Here is a 15,082-nt window from a genome sequence, read left to right on the forward strand (position 1 = left end):
AAGTACGCCGGAGGAGCAACGAGGGGCCCACGAGGCAGGGGGCGCGCCCTAGGGGGGGCGCCCCCACCCTCGTGATCATCTCTTTTGTTCCTTGGAGCAGGGTCCAAGTCTCCTGGATCACGTTTGGTGAGAAAATCACGTTCCCAAATATTTTATTCCGTTTGGACTCCGTTTGATATTCCGTTTATCTGAAACACTGAAATAGGCAAAAAAACATCAATTCTGGGCTAGGCCTCCGGTTAATAGGTTAGTCCCAAAAATAATATAAAAGTGGAAAATAAAGCCCAATATAGTCCAAAACAGTGGATAATATAGCATGGAGCAATCAAAAATTATAGATACGTTGGAGACGTATCACGGCACGCGGACGGCGTCTGGGCGGCGGGCTGCGTCGGGGCGGGGCAAGTGATGCAGAGATGAATCTGGAAAACGCTAAGTGGTTTCTTATATACTGAGAGCATTGGTCCCGGTTCGTGGCACAAACCGGGACCAATGCCCCCCTTTAGTCCCTGTTGGTGGCAAGGGCTGCTGAAAAGAGACCTTTGGTCCCGGTTGGTGGCACCAACCGGGACCAAAGGCCTTGTGCTGCCCCGCATCAAAAGTTTAGTACCACCTCGCTAGCTGAGAGAGCTCGAGGGTGGTTTATAAGCGCTGATGCGCCCACCCTCTCGAGCTCCTCTCAATTGTAGGCTTTCGGGCCTAACCATACGCTGTGTGCCTGTGTGCCTACTGGGCCTCCGGCGGGCCTGAATCCTGGCCTATGGTAGGGTTTCTAGTCGTATTCAGGCCGTGGGGGCCCGGTAGGTGGCACTTTTTTTGTTTTATTTGTTGCTTTATTTATTTTATTTTGTTTCTACTTACAAAAAAATACTTATTGTTGCTATTTTTATTTATTTTATTAAAGTTTATTTTTAATTATTTTTCTTTTAGGTCACAAAAATTATAAACTTTCTGTTAGTGCCATTAGTTTTCAAATTAGTTTTTTTGTTTTCTTTTTTGCTTTATTTATTTTATTTTGTTTCTACTTACAACAAAATACTTATTGTTGCTTTATTTATTTATTTTATTAAAATTTATTTTTAATTATTTTTTCTTTTAGGTCACAAAAATTATAAACTTTCTGTTAGTGCCATTAGTTTTCAAATTTGTTTTTTTGTTTTCTTTGTTGCTTTATTTATTTTATTTTGTTTCTACTTACAAAAAAATACTTATTGTTGCTATTTTTAATTTAATTTATTAAAGTTTATTTTTAATTCTTTTTGCTTTTAGGTCAGAAAAATTATAAACTTTCTGTTAGTGCTATTAGTTTTCAAATTTGAATATTTAAAATTTGAATTCTTTGAAATTTGTGTGAATCACAAGTTTGTGATTAACTTTACTATAAAAATAGTTTTTTTTCTATTTTTTGTTTTGTTTTTTGCATTATTTATTTTCTTTTATTTTTTGCTTTATTTTTTAATTCCTTTTGCTTTTAGGTCAGAAAAAGTATAAACTTTCTGTTAGTGCCATTAGTTTTAGAAAAATTATAAACTTTCTGTTAGTGCCATTAGTTTCCAAATTTGAATAATTAAAATTTGAATTCTTTGAAATTCGTGTGAATCACAAGTTTGTGATTAACTTTACTAAAAAAATGAGCATAGATGCACTTATAGAGAAAATTCAACCTAAATTCATAGTAAATTTCTATGAATTTCAGAGAAATTCACTCTAAATTTAGGTCAAATTTCCTGTATAAGGGCATCTATTTTCACTTTGAGAGGAGCTCAACAAGGCAGAGAGGGAAGGGCTTATAAACCGGTGTGAGCGCCCTTCGGTTGGCGAGGTGGGACTAAACTCTGACCGCAATGAGGACCAACCCTTTAGTACCGGTTTGTGGCACAAACCGAGACTAAAGGTCATGGGTCAGGGGCGAGGCGCATTGGTCCTGGTTGGTGCCACGAACCGGGACCAATGCCCCCTTTAGTCCCGGTTGGTGGTACCAACCGGGACCAAAGGCCTTGTGCTGCCCCGCGTCAAAAGTTTAGTACCACCTCGCTAGCTGAGAGAGCTCGAGAGTGGTTTATAAGCGCTGCTGCGCCCACCCTCTCGAGCTCCTCTCAATTGTAGGCTTTCAGGCCTAACCATACGCTGTGTGCCTGTGGGCCTACTGGGCCACCTATGGGCCTGAATCCTGGCCCATGGTAGGGTTTCTAGTCGTATTCAGGCCGTGGGGGCCCAGTAGGTGGCACTTTTTTTTTGTTGCTTTATTTATTTTATTTTGTTTCTACTTACAACAAAATACTTATTGTTTCTATTTTTTATTTTATTAAAGTTTATTTTAAATTATTTTCTTTTAGGTCACAAAAATTATAAACTTTCTATTAGTGCCATTAGGTTTGAAATTTGAATAGTTCAAATTTGAATTCTTTGATATTTGTGTGAATCACAAGTTTGTGATTAACTTTACAATAAAAATAGTTTTTTTTCCAGTTTTTCTGTTTAGTTTTTTGCATTATTTATTTTCTTTTATTTTTTGCTTTATTTTTTAATTCTTTTTGCTTTTAGGTCATAAAAATTATAAACTTTCTGTTAGTGCCATTAGTTTTAGAAAAATTATAAACTTTTTGTTAGTGCCATTAGTTTTCAAATTTCAGTAGTTAAAATTTGAATTCTTTGAAATTTGTGTGGATCACAAGTTCGTGATTAACTTTACTAGAAAAATAGTTTTTTTCCAGTTTTTTCTTTTGTTTTTTGCATTATTTATTTTCTTTTATTTTTTGCTTTATTTTTTAATTCTTTTTGCTTTTAGGTTAGAAAAATTATAAACTTTCTGTTAGTGCCATTAGTTTTAGAAAAATTATAAACTTTCTGTTAGTGCCATTAGTTTTCAAATTTGAATAGTTAAAATTTGAATAATGGTATTACGGGGGCCGAACCATAAGACATTAAAGCATTTCAAATGAACTCTAAAAAAGTTAAAAGTTGGCATGGTATCATAATTTCACCCACATAGCATGTGCATGTACAAAACGGACAATGGTATCATACTCGTCTGTTACAAAGTTGGCATGGTATCATCATAATAGTTACGGGAGAAAGTCTTCACTTTTTCTTCGCTTGTGTCATTTGCTTATTGCGCCGTAACCATGGATAATCTTCATCATTTATCAGGATGCTTGGGTCAGCCTTGACTTTGAAGGGAGGAATTTCATGAAACTTTTCATAATCTTCAGACATGTCTGTCTTGCCCTCCACTCCCACAATGTCCATTTTTCCTGAAAGAACTATGTGGCGCTTTGGCTCATCGTATGATGTATTCGCTTCCTTATCTTTTCTTTTTCTCGGTTTGGTAGACATGTCCTTCACATAGATAACCTGTGCCACATCATTGGCTAGGACAAACGGTTCGTCGGTGTACCCAAGATTTTTTAGATCCACTGTTGTCATTCTGTACTGTGGGTCTACCTGTACCCCGCCTACTGACAGATTGACCCATTTGCACTTAAACAAAGGGACCTTAAAATCATGTCCGTAGTCAAGTTCCCATATGTCCACTATGTAACCATAATATGTGTCATTTCCCTTCTTGGTTGCTGCATCAAAGCGGACGCCGCTATTTTGGTTGGTGCTCTTTTGATCTAGGGCGATCATGTAAAATGTATTCCCATTTATCTCGTATCCTTTGTAAGTCAATACAGTCAAAGATGGTCCCCTGGACAACAAGTACAGCTCATCACAAACAGTGTTGTCACCTCTGAGACGTGTTTCCAACCAACTGCTGAAAGTCCTGATGTGTTCACATGTAATCCAGTCGTCGCACTGCTCCGGGTGTTTGGAGCGCAGACTTTTCTTGTGTTCATCGACATACGGGGTCACCAAGGTAGAGTTCTGTAGAACTGTGTAGTGTGCTTGAGACCAAGAATATCCGCCCCTGCATATTATTGAGTCCCCTCCCAGCGTGCCTTTTCCAGTCAGTCTCCCCTCATACCACGATTTAGGGAGACCTATCTTCTTAAGGCCAGGAATGAAGTCAACACAAAACCCAATGACATCCTCTGTTTGATGGCCCATGGAGATGCTTCCTTCTGGCCTAGCGCGGTTACAGACATATTTCTTTAGGACTCCCATGAACCTCTCAAAGGTTAACATATTGTGTAGAAATACGGGCCCCAGAATGAAAATCTCATCGACTAGATGAACTAGGACGTGCATCATGATATTGAAGAAGGATGGTGGGAACACCAGCTCGAAACTGACAAGACATTGCGCCACATCACTCCTTAGCCTTGGTACGATTTCTGGATCGATCACCTTCTGAGAGATTGCATTGAGGAATGCACATAGCTTCACAATGGCTAATCGGATGTTTTCCGGTAGAAGCCCCCTCAATGCAACCGGAAGCAGTTGCGTCATAATCACGTGGCAGTCATGAGGCTTTAGGTTCTGGAACTTTTTCTCTGGCATATTTATTATTCCCTTTATATTCGACGAGAAGCCAGTCGTGACCTTTATACTGAGCAGGCATTCAAAGAAGAATTCTTTCTCTTCTTTCGTAAGAGCGTAGCTGGCAGGACCTTCATACTGCTTCAGAGGCATGCCGTCTTTTTCGTGCAAACATTGCAGGTCCTCCCGTGCCTCAGGTGTATCTTTTGTCTTCCCATACACGCCCGAGAAGCCTAGCAGGTTCACGCAAAGGTACTTCGTCACGTGCATCACGTCGATTGAAGAGCGGACCTCTAGGTCTTTCCAGTAGGGTAGGTCCCAAAATATAGATTTCTTCTTCCACATGGGTGCGTGTCCCTCAGCATCATTCGGAACAACTAGTCTGCCGGTACCCTTTCTAAAGATTACATGTAAATCATTGACCATAGCAAGTATGTGATCACCGGTACGCATGGCGGGCTTCTTCCGGTGATCTGCCTTGCCTTTGAAATGCTTGCCTTTCTTTCGACATTGATGGTTGGTCGGAGGAAATCGACGATGGCCCAGGTACACATTCTTCCTACATTTCTCCAGGTATATACTTTCAGTTTCATCTAAATAGTGCGTGCATGCATGGTATCCCTTATTTATCTGTCCTGAAAGGTTACTGAGAGCGGGCCAATCGTTGATGGTTACAAACAACAACGTGTGCAGGTTAAATTCCTCCTGTTTGTGCTCATCCCACGTACGTACACTGTTTCCATTCCACAGCTGTAAAAGTTCTTCAACTAATGGCCTTAGGAACACATCAATGTCGTTGCCGGGTTGCTTAGGGCCTTGGATGAGAACTGGCATCATAATGAACTTCCGCTTCATGCACATCCAAGGAGGAAGGTTATACATACATAGAGTCACGGGCCAGGTGCTGTGATTGCTGCTCTGCTCCCTGAAAGGATTAATGCCATACGCGCTTAAACCAAACCATACGTTCCTTGGGTCACTTGCAAACTCAGGCCAGTACTTTCTCTTGAATTTTCTCCACTGCGACCCATCAGCAGGTGCTCTCAACTTCCCGTCTTTCTTACGGTCCTCACTGTGCCATCGCATCAACTTGGCATGCTCTTCGTTTCTGAATAGATGTTTCAACCGTGGTATTATAGGAGCATACCACATCACCTTCGCATGAACCCTCTTCCTAGGAGGCTCGCCATCAACATCACCAGGGTCATCTCGTCTGATCTTATACCGCAATGCACCGCATACCAGGCATGCGTTCAGATCCTTGTACGCACCGCGGTAGAGGATGCAGTCATTAGGGCATGCATGTATCTTCTGCACCTCCAATCCTAGAGGGCATACGACCTTCTTTGCTGCGTATGTACTGTCGGGCAATTCGTTATCCTTTGGAAGCTTCTTCTTCAATATTTTCACTAGCTTCTCAAATCCTTTGTCAGGCACATCATTCTCTGCCTTCTACTGCAGCAATTCCAGTACGGTACCGAGCTTTGTGTTGCCATCTTCGCAATTGGGGTACAACCCTTTTTTGTGATCCTCTAACATGCGATCGAACTTCAGCTTCTCCTTTTGACTTTCGCATTGCGTCCTTGCATCGACAATGACCCGGCAGAGATCATCATCATCGGGCACATCGTCTGGTTCCTCTTGATCTTCAGCAGCTTCCCCCGTTGCAGCATCATTGGGCACATCATCTGGTTCCTCTTGATCTTCAGCAGCTTCCCCCGTTGCAGCAGCATCGTATTCAGGGGGCACATAGTTATCATCGTCCTCTTCTTCTTCGCCGTCTTCCATCATAACCCCTATTTCTCCGTGCCTCATCCAAACATTATAGTGTGGCATGAAACCATTGTAAAGCAGGTGGGTGTGAAGGATTTTCCGGTCAGGGTAAGACTTCGTATTCCCACATTTAGGGCATGGACAACACATAAAACCATTCTGCTTGTTTGCCTCAGCCACTTCGAGAAAATCATGCACGCCCTTAATGTACTCGGAGGTGTGTCTATCACCGTACATCCATTGCCGGTTCATCTGCGTGCATTATACATAATTAAGTGTGTCAAAAACCATTACAGAACATCATGAATAGATAATTAAGTGACCAAATTAATAGAAGTTCATCATTACATTAAAACCAAAATACATACATAGTTCTCATCTAACAACATATAGCTCTCGAGAGCATCTAATTAATTAAACCATACATTGAAACTATGTAAAACATTTCAATGCGAAAACAAATGTGATCATAATCGCAACCAAGGTATCAATTGATCCAACGGCATAATGATACCAAGCCTCGGTATGAATGACATATTTTCTAATCTTTCTTATCTTCAACCGCATTGCATCCATCTTGATCTTGTGATCATCGACGACATCCGCAACATGCAACTCCAATATCATCTTCTCCTCCTCAATTTTTTATTTTTTTCCTTCAAGTAATTGTTTTCTTCTTCAACTAAATTTAACCTCTCGACAATAGGGTTGGTTGAAATTTCCGGTTCAACTACCTCCTACATAAATAAAATCTATGTCACGCTGGTCGGCATAATTGTCATAAACAATAAATGAAGCAAATAGTTATAAAAAGATAATATATATACCACATCCGAATCATAGCCAGGACGAGGGCCGACAGGGGTGGATACCAAAACCATCGCACTATATAATAACAAGCAATAATAAAAGTAAGAAAATTAGACAAGTATCTATCTAAAGTAAGAATTTTTTTCTTTCAGAAAGAAGATAAAAACAAGAGGCTCACCACGGTGGTGCCGACGACAAGATCGGCGCGGGCGATCGACGGCGGTGAAGACGGGAATGGGGACGTGACGGGCCGCTAAACCTAGACAAATCTCGAGAAAAATGGAGTTTTGAGGTCGAGCTTCGAGAGGAGAAAGCTTAACTAGTGTGGCTTGGGCATTTCATCGAACACCTCATGTGCATAGGAGGTGAGCTAGAGCACCACAAAGCCCTCCCCTCGCCGGCCAGAGAAAAACAGAGCACTGGAGTGCTCTGCTCGCGGGCGAGGGGTATATATAGGCACCTCATTGGTCCCGGTTCGTGGCATGAACCGGGACTAAAGGAAAGCCTGTTGTCTCGGTTCAAACCATCAACCGGAATCAATGGTGGTGGGCCAGGAGCGAGGCCCATTGGTCCTGGATCGTCCCACCAACCGGGACCAAAGGGGCCAGACGAACCGGACCAATGCCCCCACGAGGCCCGGAAGACCCCTGGCCTCACGAACCGAAACCAATGCCCCCATGGGTCCCGGTTCTGGACTGAACCGGGACTAATGGGCTGACCCGGCCTGAACCAAAGCCCTCTTTTCTACTAGTGGGGTGGTCCGCCCCTAAAAAAAATTTGACAAGAAATATGACATGTGAACATTTTAACTAAGCAAATGAATTAGGGAAGGTGATACGAGGGCTGAAGAAACTTTAGCCACGCTGCTCATCAAGGAAGTCTCCTGGCAAAGTCATTATCTGTATGCATCTTTATAGTGGTCCTCGGCTTGTATGTAGTACGGATTTTTCTTGTTTTCTGCTGCATTACCCTATAGGAACTTCCTTTTGAATGGAGACGAAGAGGCTAGCGGGCCAAATGCCATGTTAATTGGAAAAGAACCTGTGGGTCATCTAAGGTTGGTGGTCTAGGAATCAAGTCATCAAGGGCTAGAACAGAGCACTTCGGGTTCGTTGGGCTTGGTACGAGTGGAGCAAAAACAACCAGATACATTGGAAAGGCAATGCCATCCGTTGCGATTCCTCGGGCCGACAACTATTCTCTCCTTGCACTCAAATATTCATTGGGAATGGAGCTCGCGCAAAGTTCTGGGTCGACAGATGGCTGCATGGCAACGTGCTCGCGCTGCTTGCGCCGGGGTTATTTTTTGCTCGCTCGCCGGAAAAACTTGACAGTCAAAGAGGACCCGGATAGGATTCACTGGATGAATGGGCTGCAGGGGATTAGTTGTGAGGAAAGAAAGGAAAGCACCTTTGCCCGTTGCCTGCCAAAAAAAGAAAGAAAGACTGGCAGACAAATCGATGTCTACATATAGTACAGTAAGTATGTACTGCGTGTACTCAAGAATAACCACATGAACAAAGACAACTCCTATATGCAATTTAGACTACGTTTTACACTGCGCTGGATTCTCATAATCACGATTGCCCAACCAATTTCCTCCCCATCTTAGTGTTTGCTTCACCCGCCTTTTTTTCACTGTTGAACAATTTTTTTTTGAGGGACCACTTTTGAACCTAATTTTACAAACACAAACCGAGCCTTTAATAAATCGCCTACAAGCGAGGCTGCAGCAACAACTAGTTGCACCCAATAGGAATTTACGTCAAATCAATAGTAGTGGGGCTCAAAAGATCCGTCTCAAGCCCATGTGATGAATTCGAAGGTTGCACAACTCCTCCGCTATCCAGCACCGGCCTTCTCGGCCGATCGATTTGCGATGCCGTGCTAGTCAGCATAGCGACAACTGTGGACATGGTTGGCCTTTCGCAGGGCGTCTCCTGGACGCAGAGGAGCCCAATTTGGATGCATCGTTTTAGCTCAGACAATAGCTCAGGCTCGGACTTGGCGAGTGGCACCACTGCGGTGTCAAGAAGCTCCATAGTCCTGTTCTGCTCCCACAGTTCCCATGCCTACCAAAAAGATTCGCCAAGTTATGTCTTGCTTCATTTCACGAAGAGAAATATTAAAATCAGACTGAGTGCCGGAACACAACATCAATATATATTGTACATGGATGCACATGCCTTAGTTTGTGATAAATATGAATTCCTGAAGTATCTGAGCTTACATGAGAAAGGAGCCTATGCAAGCCACCATTCCTTTCCCCGCTGATCGTCTCGAGGAGGACAACTCCGAAGCTATAGACATCACATTTCAGCGTCATGTCCCCTCTCCGTGCATACTCTGGAGCTGCGTATCCCCTTTTTAAAGAACTCAACAATGTTAGGTATATATCTGGTGGTGAAGTAGCATATATATTTGACTACTTACGGTGAAACTACAATTGTTTGATCAGGCCCCGCCTGGTCGACGACAAACAGCTTAGCGGTGCCAAAGTCGGCAATTTTAGGCTTCCACTCATCATCTAGGAGAATGTTCCCAGGCTTGATGTCCCGGTGGATTACACTCTCACCCGATCCTCCATGTAGGTACGCAACACCATGCGCAATGCCATGCAGTAACTCCAACCTTCTTGTCCAGCTCAGTAAAGCACGCAGTTTAGGTATACCTGTGAGTGCCAAATATGTATTGTTAGATAGGTACACCCACTTTGATAATATTCATAAATAATGCATTTTAAAAGGTAAAAGTTCATTTTACTCCCCTAATTGTACAGATTTAAGTCTCTAGTTGTTTCTAGCTCACTTAACCCCCGACTGTCCATCCTAGAGCACATCACCCTTTAACCAATTTTCGAAATGAAAAAAATCTTTGTAAAAAGATTTCAAAAAATCCGGAGAAAAATCATATATGTTAGTTGTACATGAAATACATACGAATAACTATCTGAAGAAAAAAAATGCCACGACAGCTTATGACCTAACGGACCTATTTAATTATTATTTTTTACATTGGTTGCTATTTTGTAACCAAATGACACGTATATACTGACCCCATGACTGAAAAAGGATCTCGGATGTGATAGCTTCTGGCGTTAGGTGGGTTCAAATATAATTTGAGAGGGTAAGTGAGTCAAGCTAATAAGTCAGGGGAATAGTTAGGGGATATAAGGGAAGAGTGGACTTAGGAGGTGCATGCATGTAGACAGTAGATTAATAAAACTTGAGAGATAGTGCATACACAAGAATTAGACGGTCGAGTTTTCATGATAAGTCGAGAAATTTACCGCTTGGAATAAACGGGTAGCTACCTCAAAAAACAATCAACAACTCAGAAAAAAAGATAAGTCAAGAAATTTCTCGTGTTCTTGTAGCAGTGTGTACCGAATATGTAGACGTTCAGGCTCTTGTTCTGCATGTGTTCATAGATGAGTATTCTCTCCTTGCCTTCGTTACAGTAAGCAAGGAGACGAACAAGATTGCCATGCCGGAGCCCGGCCATCACTTCCACTTCTCTCCCGAAATCCTTCTTGCCTTTCGTGGTTAGTGCTGACTGTTTAAGCCTCTTGACAGCGATCATTCTTCCTTCAGGCAGCAGCCCCTGTTGATTTTGAAATTTTAGATGATAAGAATTGAGCTGTAGAGTTTGCAATGGATGGTTCTATATGTGAAAATCATGTGAAGGATATAGTCATGCATGAGTTTCTCAAACAGTACAAGATAGACCCACACACATCACAAACCCCACTCATATCTCTTTAGTAGAAAAAGAACTAACCTTGTAAATGATACTAAATCCTCCCTGGCCTATAATGTTACTTTCAGAGAAGTTTCCAGTGACATCCTTTATAATGCTTAGATTAACTGAAGGAACGGCCATAGCAGGATTTTGAGGGATAGCACCTGCAACAAGAACATATTGATTATTATGCTTGAAACTGTGTTACAACATGTATAGGTCCGGCAAGGCATCAGTGGAATGAGATTTAAGAAAATCAAATCACGAATAATAGTGAGTTGTTGGATCTCCATCGAACAATCACTTGACAAAAGAAAATAAGTTACATGCGATAAAAAAGAAGGATTTTTACGAGACTAATCTAGTAGTGCAAAGTTCACTAGACCAAGACTTGGAGAAATCTCAGGCCTTGTTGCCGGAAGTTTCATGGCAGCCTATGGAACTGTTCTAAGAAAAATTGTTCCATAGGCTGAACGGCAAGAACATGTTAGGGATGCACATGCGCTAGTTAAGTTTGTGACCTCCCTCTCTGATGGTGGGCATATTTGGTTTGCCACATATCCCTAGCCCGGTTTGTATCCCCAATAACATTATATCTCTGTTCCCTAAAAAAACCTCTTAACGAGGTTGTGGACTTGAGTGTTAAAATTCTAGAAATGGGGATATTTTTCCCTCGCCAAAATGACCAAAAAAATCATGAATCTAGTCTAGAAATTTCAAATCGTTTTATATGTCACCAACCGTAATTTTTGATTTTTTTAATATAAAATCATGTTTAAGTTTAAACCAGTCCAATTATCTTGTATTTTTCCTTTTTCTCCATATGAAATAACAGTAACAGCGAACCATCCCATCAGAGTAGAAATTACCTATGATTCTGCGTTTCCGTCTCCACCAAATCAGAGAGACGACCAGAAGAACAATGACACCGGAAGCTACAGGTGCGACAACAAGTAGAGTAGGAAACTCTTTCTGGTCATCTGTTATGGCAGCAAAACGGTGAACTGTGAGTTCAAACATGCATGAACTAAAAATTAAAACTCTTTTTTTTTCCAACATGCATGTATAAATCGAGTCAATATTTTTGTCAAGGTGTATGACTGTGACTTGATTTACATGCATGTGTAAATCGAGTCAACAAGCAGAGTAGGAAACTCTTTCTGGTCATCTGTTATGGCAGCAACCAGTTCAAACATGAACTAAAAATATAGAAACTCTTTTTTGGTCCAGTAGGTGTAAATCAAGTCTTGTCTCTCAAAAAGTTGAGTCAATTTGTGTCAAGACAAAGAAGAAAGGTGCATGGCAACGGTAGGTGGTTGGCTAATCTGCACATACCGAATTCTGATTTTGACAACCTCAGGTAGAGATCTTGCCCCCTGTCGACGAGACGTAGATCGACGATGGCATCCGCCCACATGACGCAGCCGGTGCCGTCGCCGCCTCCCCGGATATCGGCCGCGGCGTAGGCCCGGCACGAGCAGTCGGCGAAGCACCTCGCCCTGCACCCCTCTAGCGTGACGTTCATGTCCACCGAAGCGTTCTGCGTGTCAGGAAGCTTCACGCGCCGCACCACCGCGAAGCCGTCCGTCGTCGCGCCGCCGGCACAGTCCAGCGCCGCGTCTCGTCGGCACCCGTCCGCCGCGGTATCGTTCACCTCCTGAGCCGACTGCGACGGGGTCCCGGCGGCGGCAGGCCTGCTGAACCCCACGACGCAGCCGCAGAACCCCGACGACGCCGCCTCGGGGTCGCAGAGGCCGAACGGCCCGCACCGCGCGTAGGTGTCGCACTGGTCCCTCGGCCCCTTGAACAAGGGCTTCCACGCCCGGGTGCCCGCGTCCCACATCAGCCGCTCCACGTCGCCGGTGTAGTTCACCACGACGCGGGTCAGCGGCGCGCCGGGCTTGGCGGTGTACCCGTAGGTTACCTCCCACGGGCTCGTCGTCGCCCGCAGCGTGTACTTGTCCGCGTACGCCGTCACCTCCGGGACGCCGTTGAAGTAGAGCCCGTTCCACGGGCCCGTGCGGTACCTCTTGACGTCCCCTTGCCACAGGACGATGTCCGGTAGCCCCTTGGTCTCCAGCGTGCGGCGGTAGTCCCCCGGAGACGGGTCGTCGGCGGAGCGCCACGCCGTGAGCTGCCACTCAGCTCCGGTCCAGAGGTCCTTGCCCAGCTTCATGTCGGGCAGCAAGGTGTCCGTTGGGTGGTCGAACGATTGCCACAGGGCGGCGCTGCTGCTGCCATTGTGCACGACCAGGTTGCCGGAGTCGAGAAGCTGAACCACCGCGGCGGAGGCGGCCATGAAGTTCGGTGACCACACCGTCCGGCGAGAGCCGTCGACCAGGACGAGGCTGCTCAGGTCGTCGAACACCAGCATGCCGGACTTGTCGGGCAGAGGCTGGTCGCGGTTGGCGACCCAGCAGACGGTGTCGTTGGACACGGAGAACCATATGCCGAGGTACCTCTTGGTGGACGCCCCGGGAGAGAAGAACCCCAGGGTGAAGGAGCCGTCCGGCGAGACGAGCGTGTCGCCGTCGGTGAGGTTCTGGCCCTTCTCGAACCTGTCACGGGCACCGGAAGCGGCGGTAGTTTGGACCGAAAGGAGGAAGAGAGTGATCAAGAGCAGCTGGTCATGCACAAGAAGTTGGCTGGTTGCCCTCATTTCTTTGCACTGGTCATGCACAGACGAGCTCATGCATAGACGATGGAATATATACAGTCGAACTGAGAGGACAGTCATGCACTTAAGTTGTTACTCGGCTTGGACCGAGAAGATAACTTTTTTCATCGAAAGTAAGTATAACATGTTACTTTGGCCAATTTAGTTGGTAGTAACATGTTACTACCTCTGTATCAAAATATAAGACCTTTTTAAAGATGGAAATAAGCTTTGTTTACTATGGAGCTGGTCAAGAGGCAGTAGCACTGCAATTTTACTATTAGGAGGAGGGAAACTTCCCGCATATGGACCGGAAACCAGTAAAATCCAAACAAATACTTTCCGCCGTTCAACAGAAGCCAATTTTCCAGGAAGTTGCAATCTCAGTTGATTTTCTTCAGTTGTTGATGTGACAGGGGTGCACATGATGGGGCAATCATGGAGCCAAGAAAACTTCTCCATCTCAAACGAGTGGTTCCTCTCAAGAACAATGTAAGTGGGCATGCTTCTAGAGTCATCAGACTAGACCTAAGTGATATGGCTATTACTCCAGTAAAATGCAGTGCTGTGTCATCGATCGCTACTGCTACTGGAATACCAACGATGACGGCGAGGTAATTTTCAACGTGATGTAACTGAAGCTAGTCTCGTTCAAACCTTTGAAGAGGTTGATTGGTCATCCTGTGATCCCAGTCCAGTTCAAGTGGATTCGCGAGAGTCCTTGTCAGTCTCAAGGCTCTAAGCACATACTTTTGCCTCGATTCTTATTGCGTCATTGGTTGAATACTCTCCTTGGAGTGATTAAAGAATTCCATTCTTGCTAATAGATTATTCCTGGTTGTCATATTTTTGTGGAAGTCGTGGTTGTTGGAGGCTTGGAGCCTATAGTGTTTCAATTACAGTGAAAAGGAAAGGCTCTTGGTGAGTTGAACAAAGTTGTAATACCTAAATTCGGAGTAGGTCTCATAGCAAGTTCCGTGCATGTAGGTGATGTGGCACCGTAGTTGAAGAAAAAGAAAAGATACCGGTATTAATATGATATATCATGCCATAACTCATCGAATGAGGAAATTTAATGGCAAATGGATCTCGTACACAACTTCTCATTGGGATTCCACATATGAATAAATAAAGTGGCACAAATTAACATACCAGGCAATGACACTATGCAGTGGGTAGGTAGTAGTAGTAACTAAGATAATATCCTTCACTGTGATGTGGAAGGGTGGGGTAGACCGAGTAGTTAGTGATAGTTTAGGGTGGAAGGGTGTCCATGGAAGCAAGCGGGATTACTAAGGCTACTTATAGTGGGGAGTATCATATACTAGTATCATACATATGATATTAGTATATGATGCTATCTTTATAGTGTATAATATCATAAAGTAGTATTATAAATGACTTTATTTATGGCTATGCATTACACAAAGTAGTATAATATTTATTATGTTACGGTATCTACTTATATTACTCTAACCTCTCCTCTCTCTCTCTCTTCTTTAATTCTGTCACATCGTCATGTTTATACTATTCCCGAGTGCATGATACCAGCTATGATACTCCCACTATGGCCAGCCTAAAGGGTGACATGAACAACTTCTTCGGTGATGTGGAAGGGTGGGCTAGACCGAGTAGTTGGTGATAGTTTAGGGTGGATGGTGTTGATGTTCATGTACATAT

The 15,082-nt window shown here is 43.8% G+C and overlaps 1 protein-coding gene and 1 pseudogene across 2 annotated transcripts; both read right to left on the reverse strand.

Moving 5' to 3' along the window:
* Positions 1–354: 354 nt before the first annotated feature.
* On the reverse strand, positions 355–6,447 carry LOC147986943 (uncharacterized; annotated as a pseudogene).
* Positions 6,448–8,460: 2,013 nt separating this feature from the next.
* LOC125539874 (G-type lectin S-receptor-like serine/threonine-protein kinase At4g27290) lies at positions 8,461–13,475 on the reverse strand. Of its 2 annotated transcripts, XM_048703411.2 has the most exons (7): positions 12,082–13,470; positions 11,616–11,726; positions 10,786–10,910; positions 10,392–10,608; positions 9,439–9,676; positions 9,236–9,368; positions 8,461–9,077 (listed from the first exon to the last, which is right to left on the reverse strand). In XM_048703411.2, exons 1-7 carry the CDS (start codon positions 13,436–13,438, stop codon positions 8,766–8,768), a joined length of 2,493 nt encoding a protein of 830 aa, XP_048559368.1. In that variant the 5' UTR covers positions 13,439–13,470; the 3' UTR covers positions 8,461–8,765. The 2 variants fall into 2 exon arrangements, with proteins under 2 accessions (XP_048559368.1, XP_087401136.1); XM_087545010.1 differs by lacking the exon at positions 11,616–11,726 and having other exon boundaries at positions 12,082–13,475.
* Between the last annotated feature and the right edge of the window lie 1,607 nt (positions 13,476–15,082).

The sequence above is a fragment of the Triticum urartu genome, chromosome 2A (assembly GCF_056163025.1).
Source record: "Triticum urartu cultivar PI428250 chromosome 2A, HENAU_Tu73, whole genome shotgun sequence".
Taxonomy (NCBI): Eukaryota; Viridiplantae; Streptophyta; class Magnoliopsida; order Poales; family Poaceae; genus Triticum; species Triticum urartu.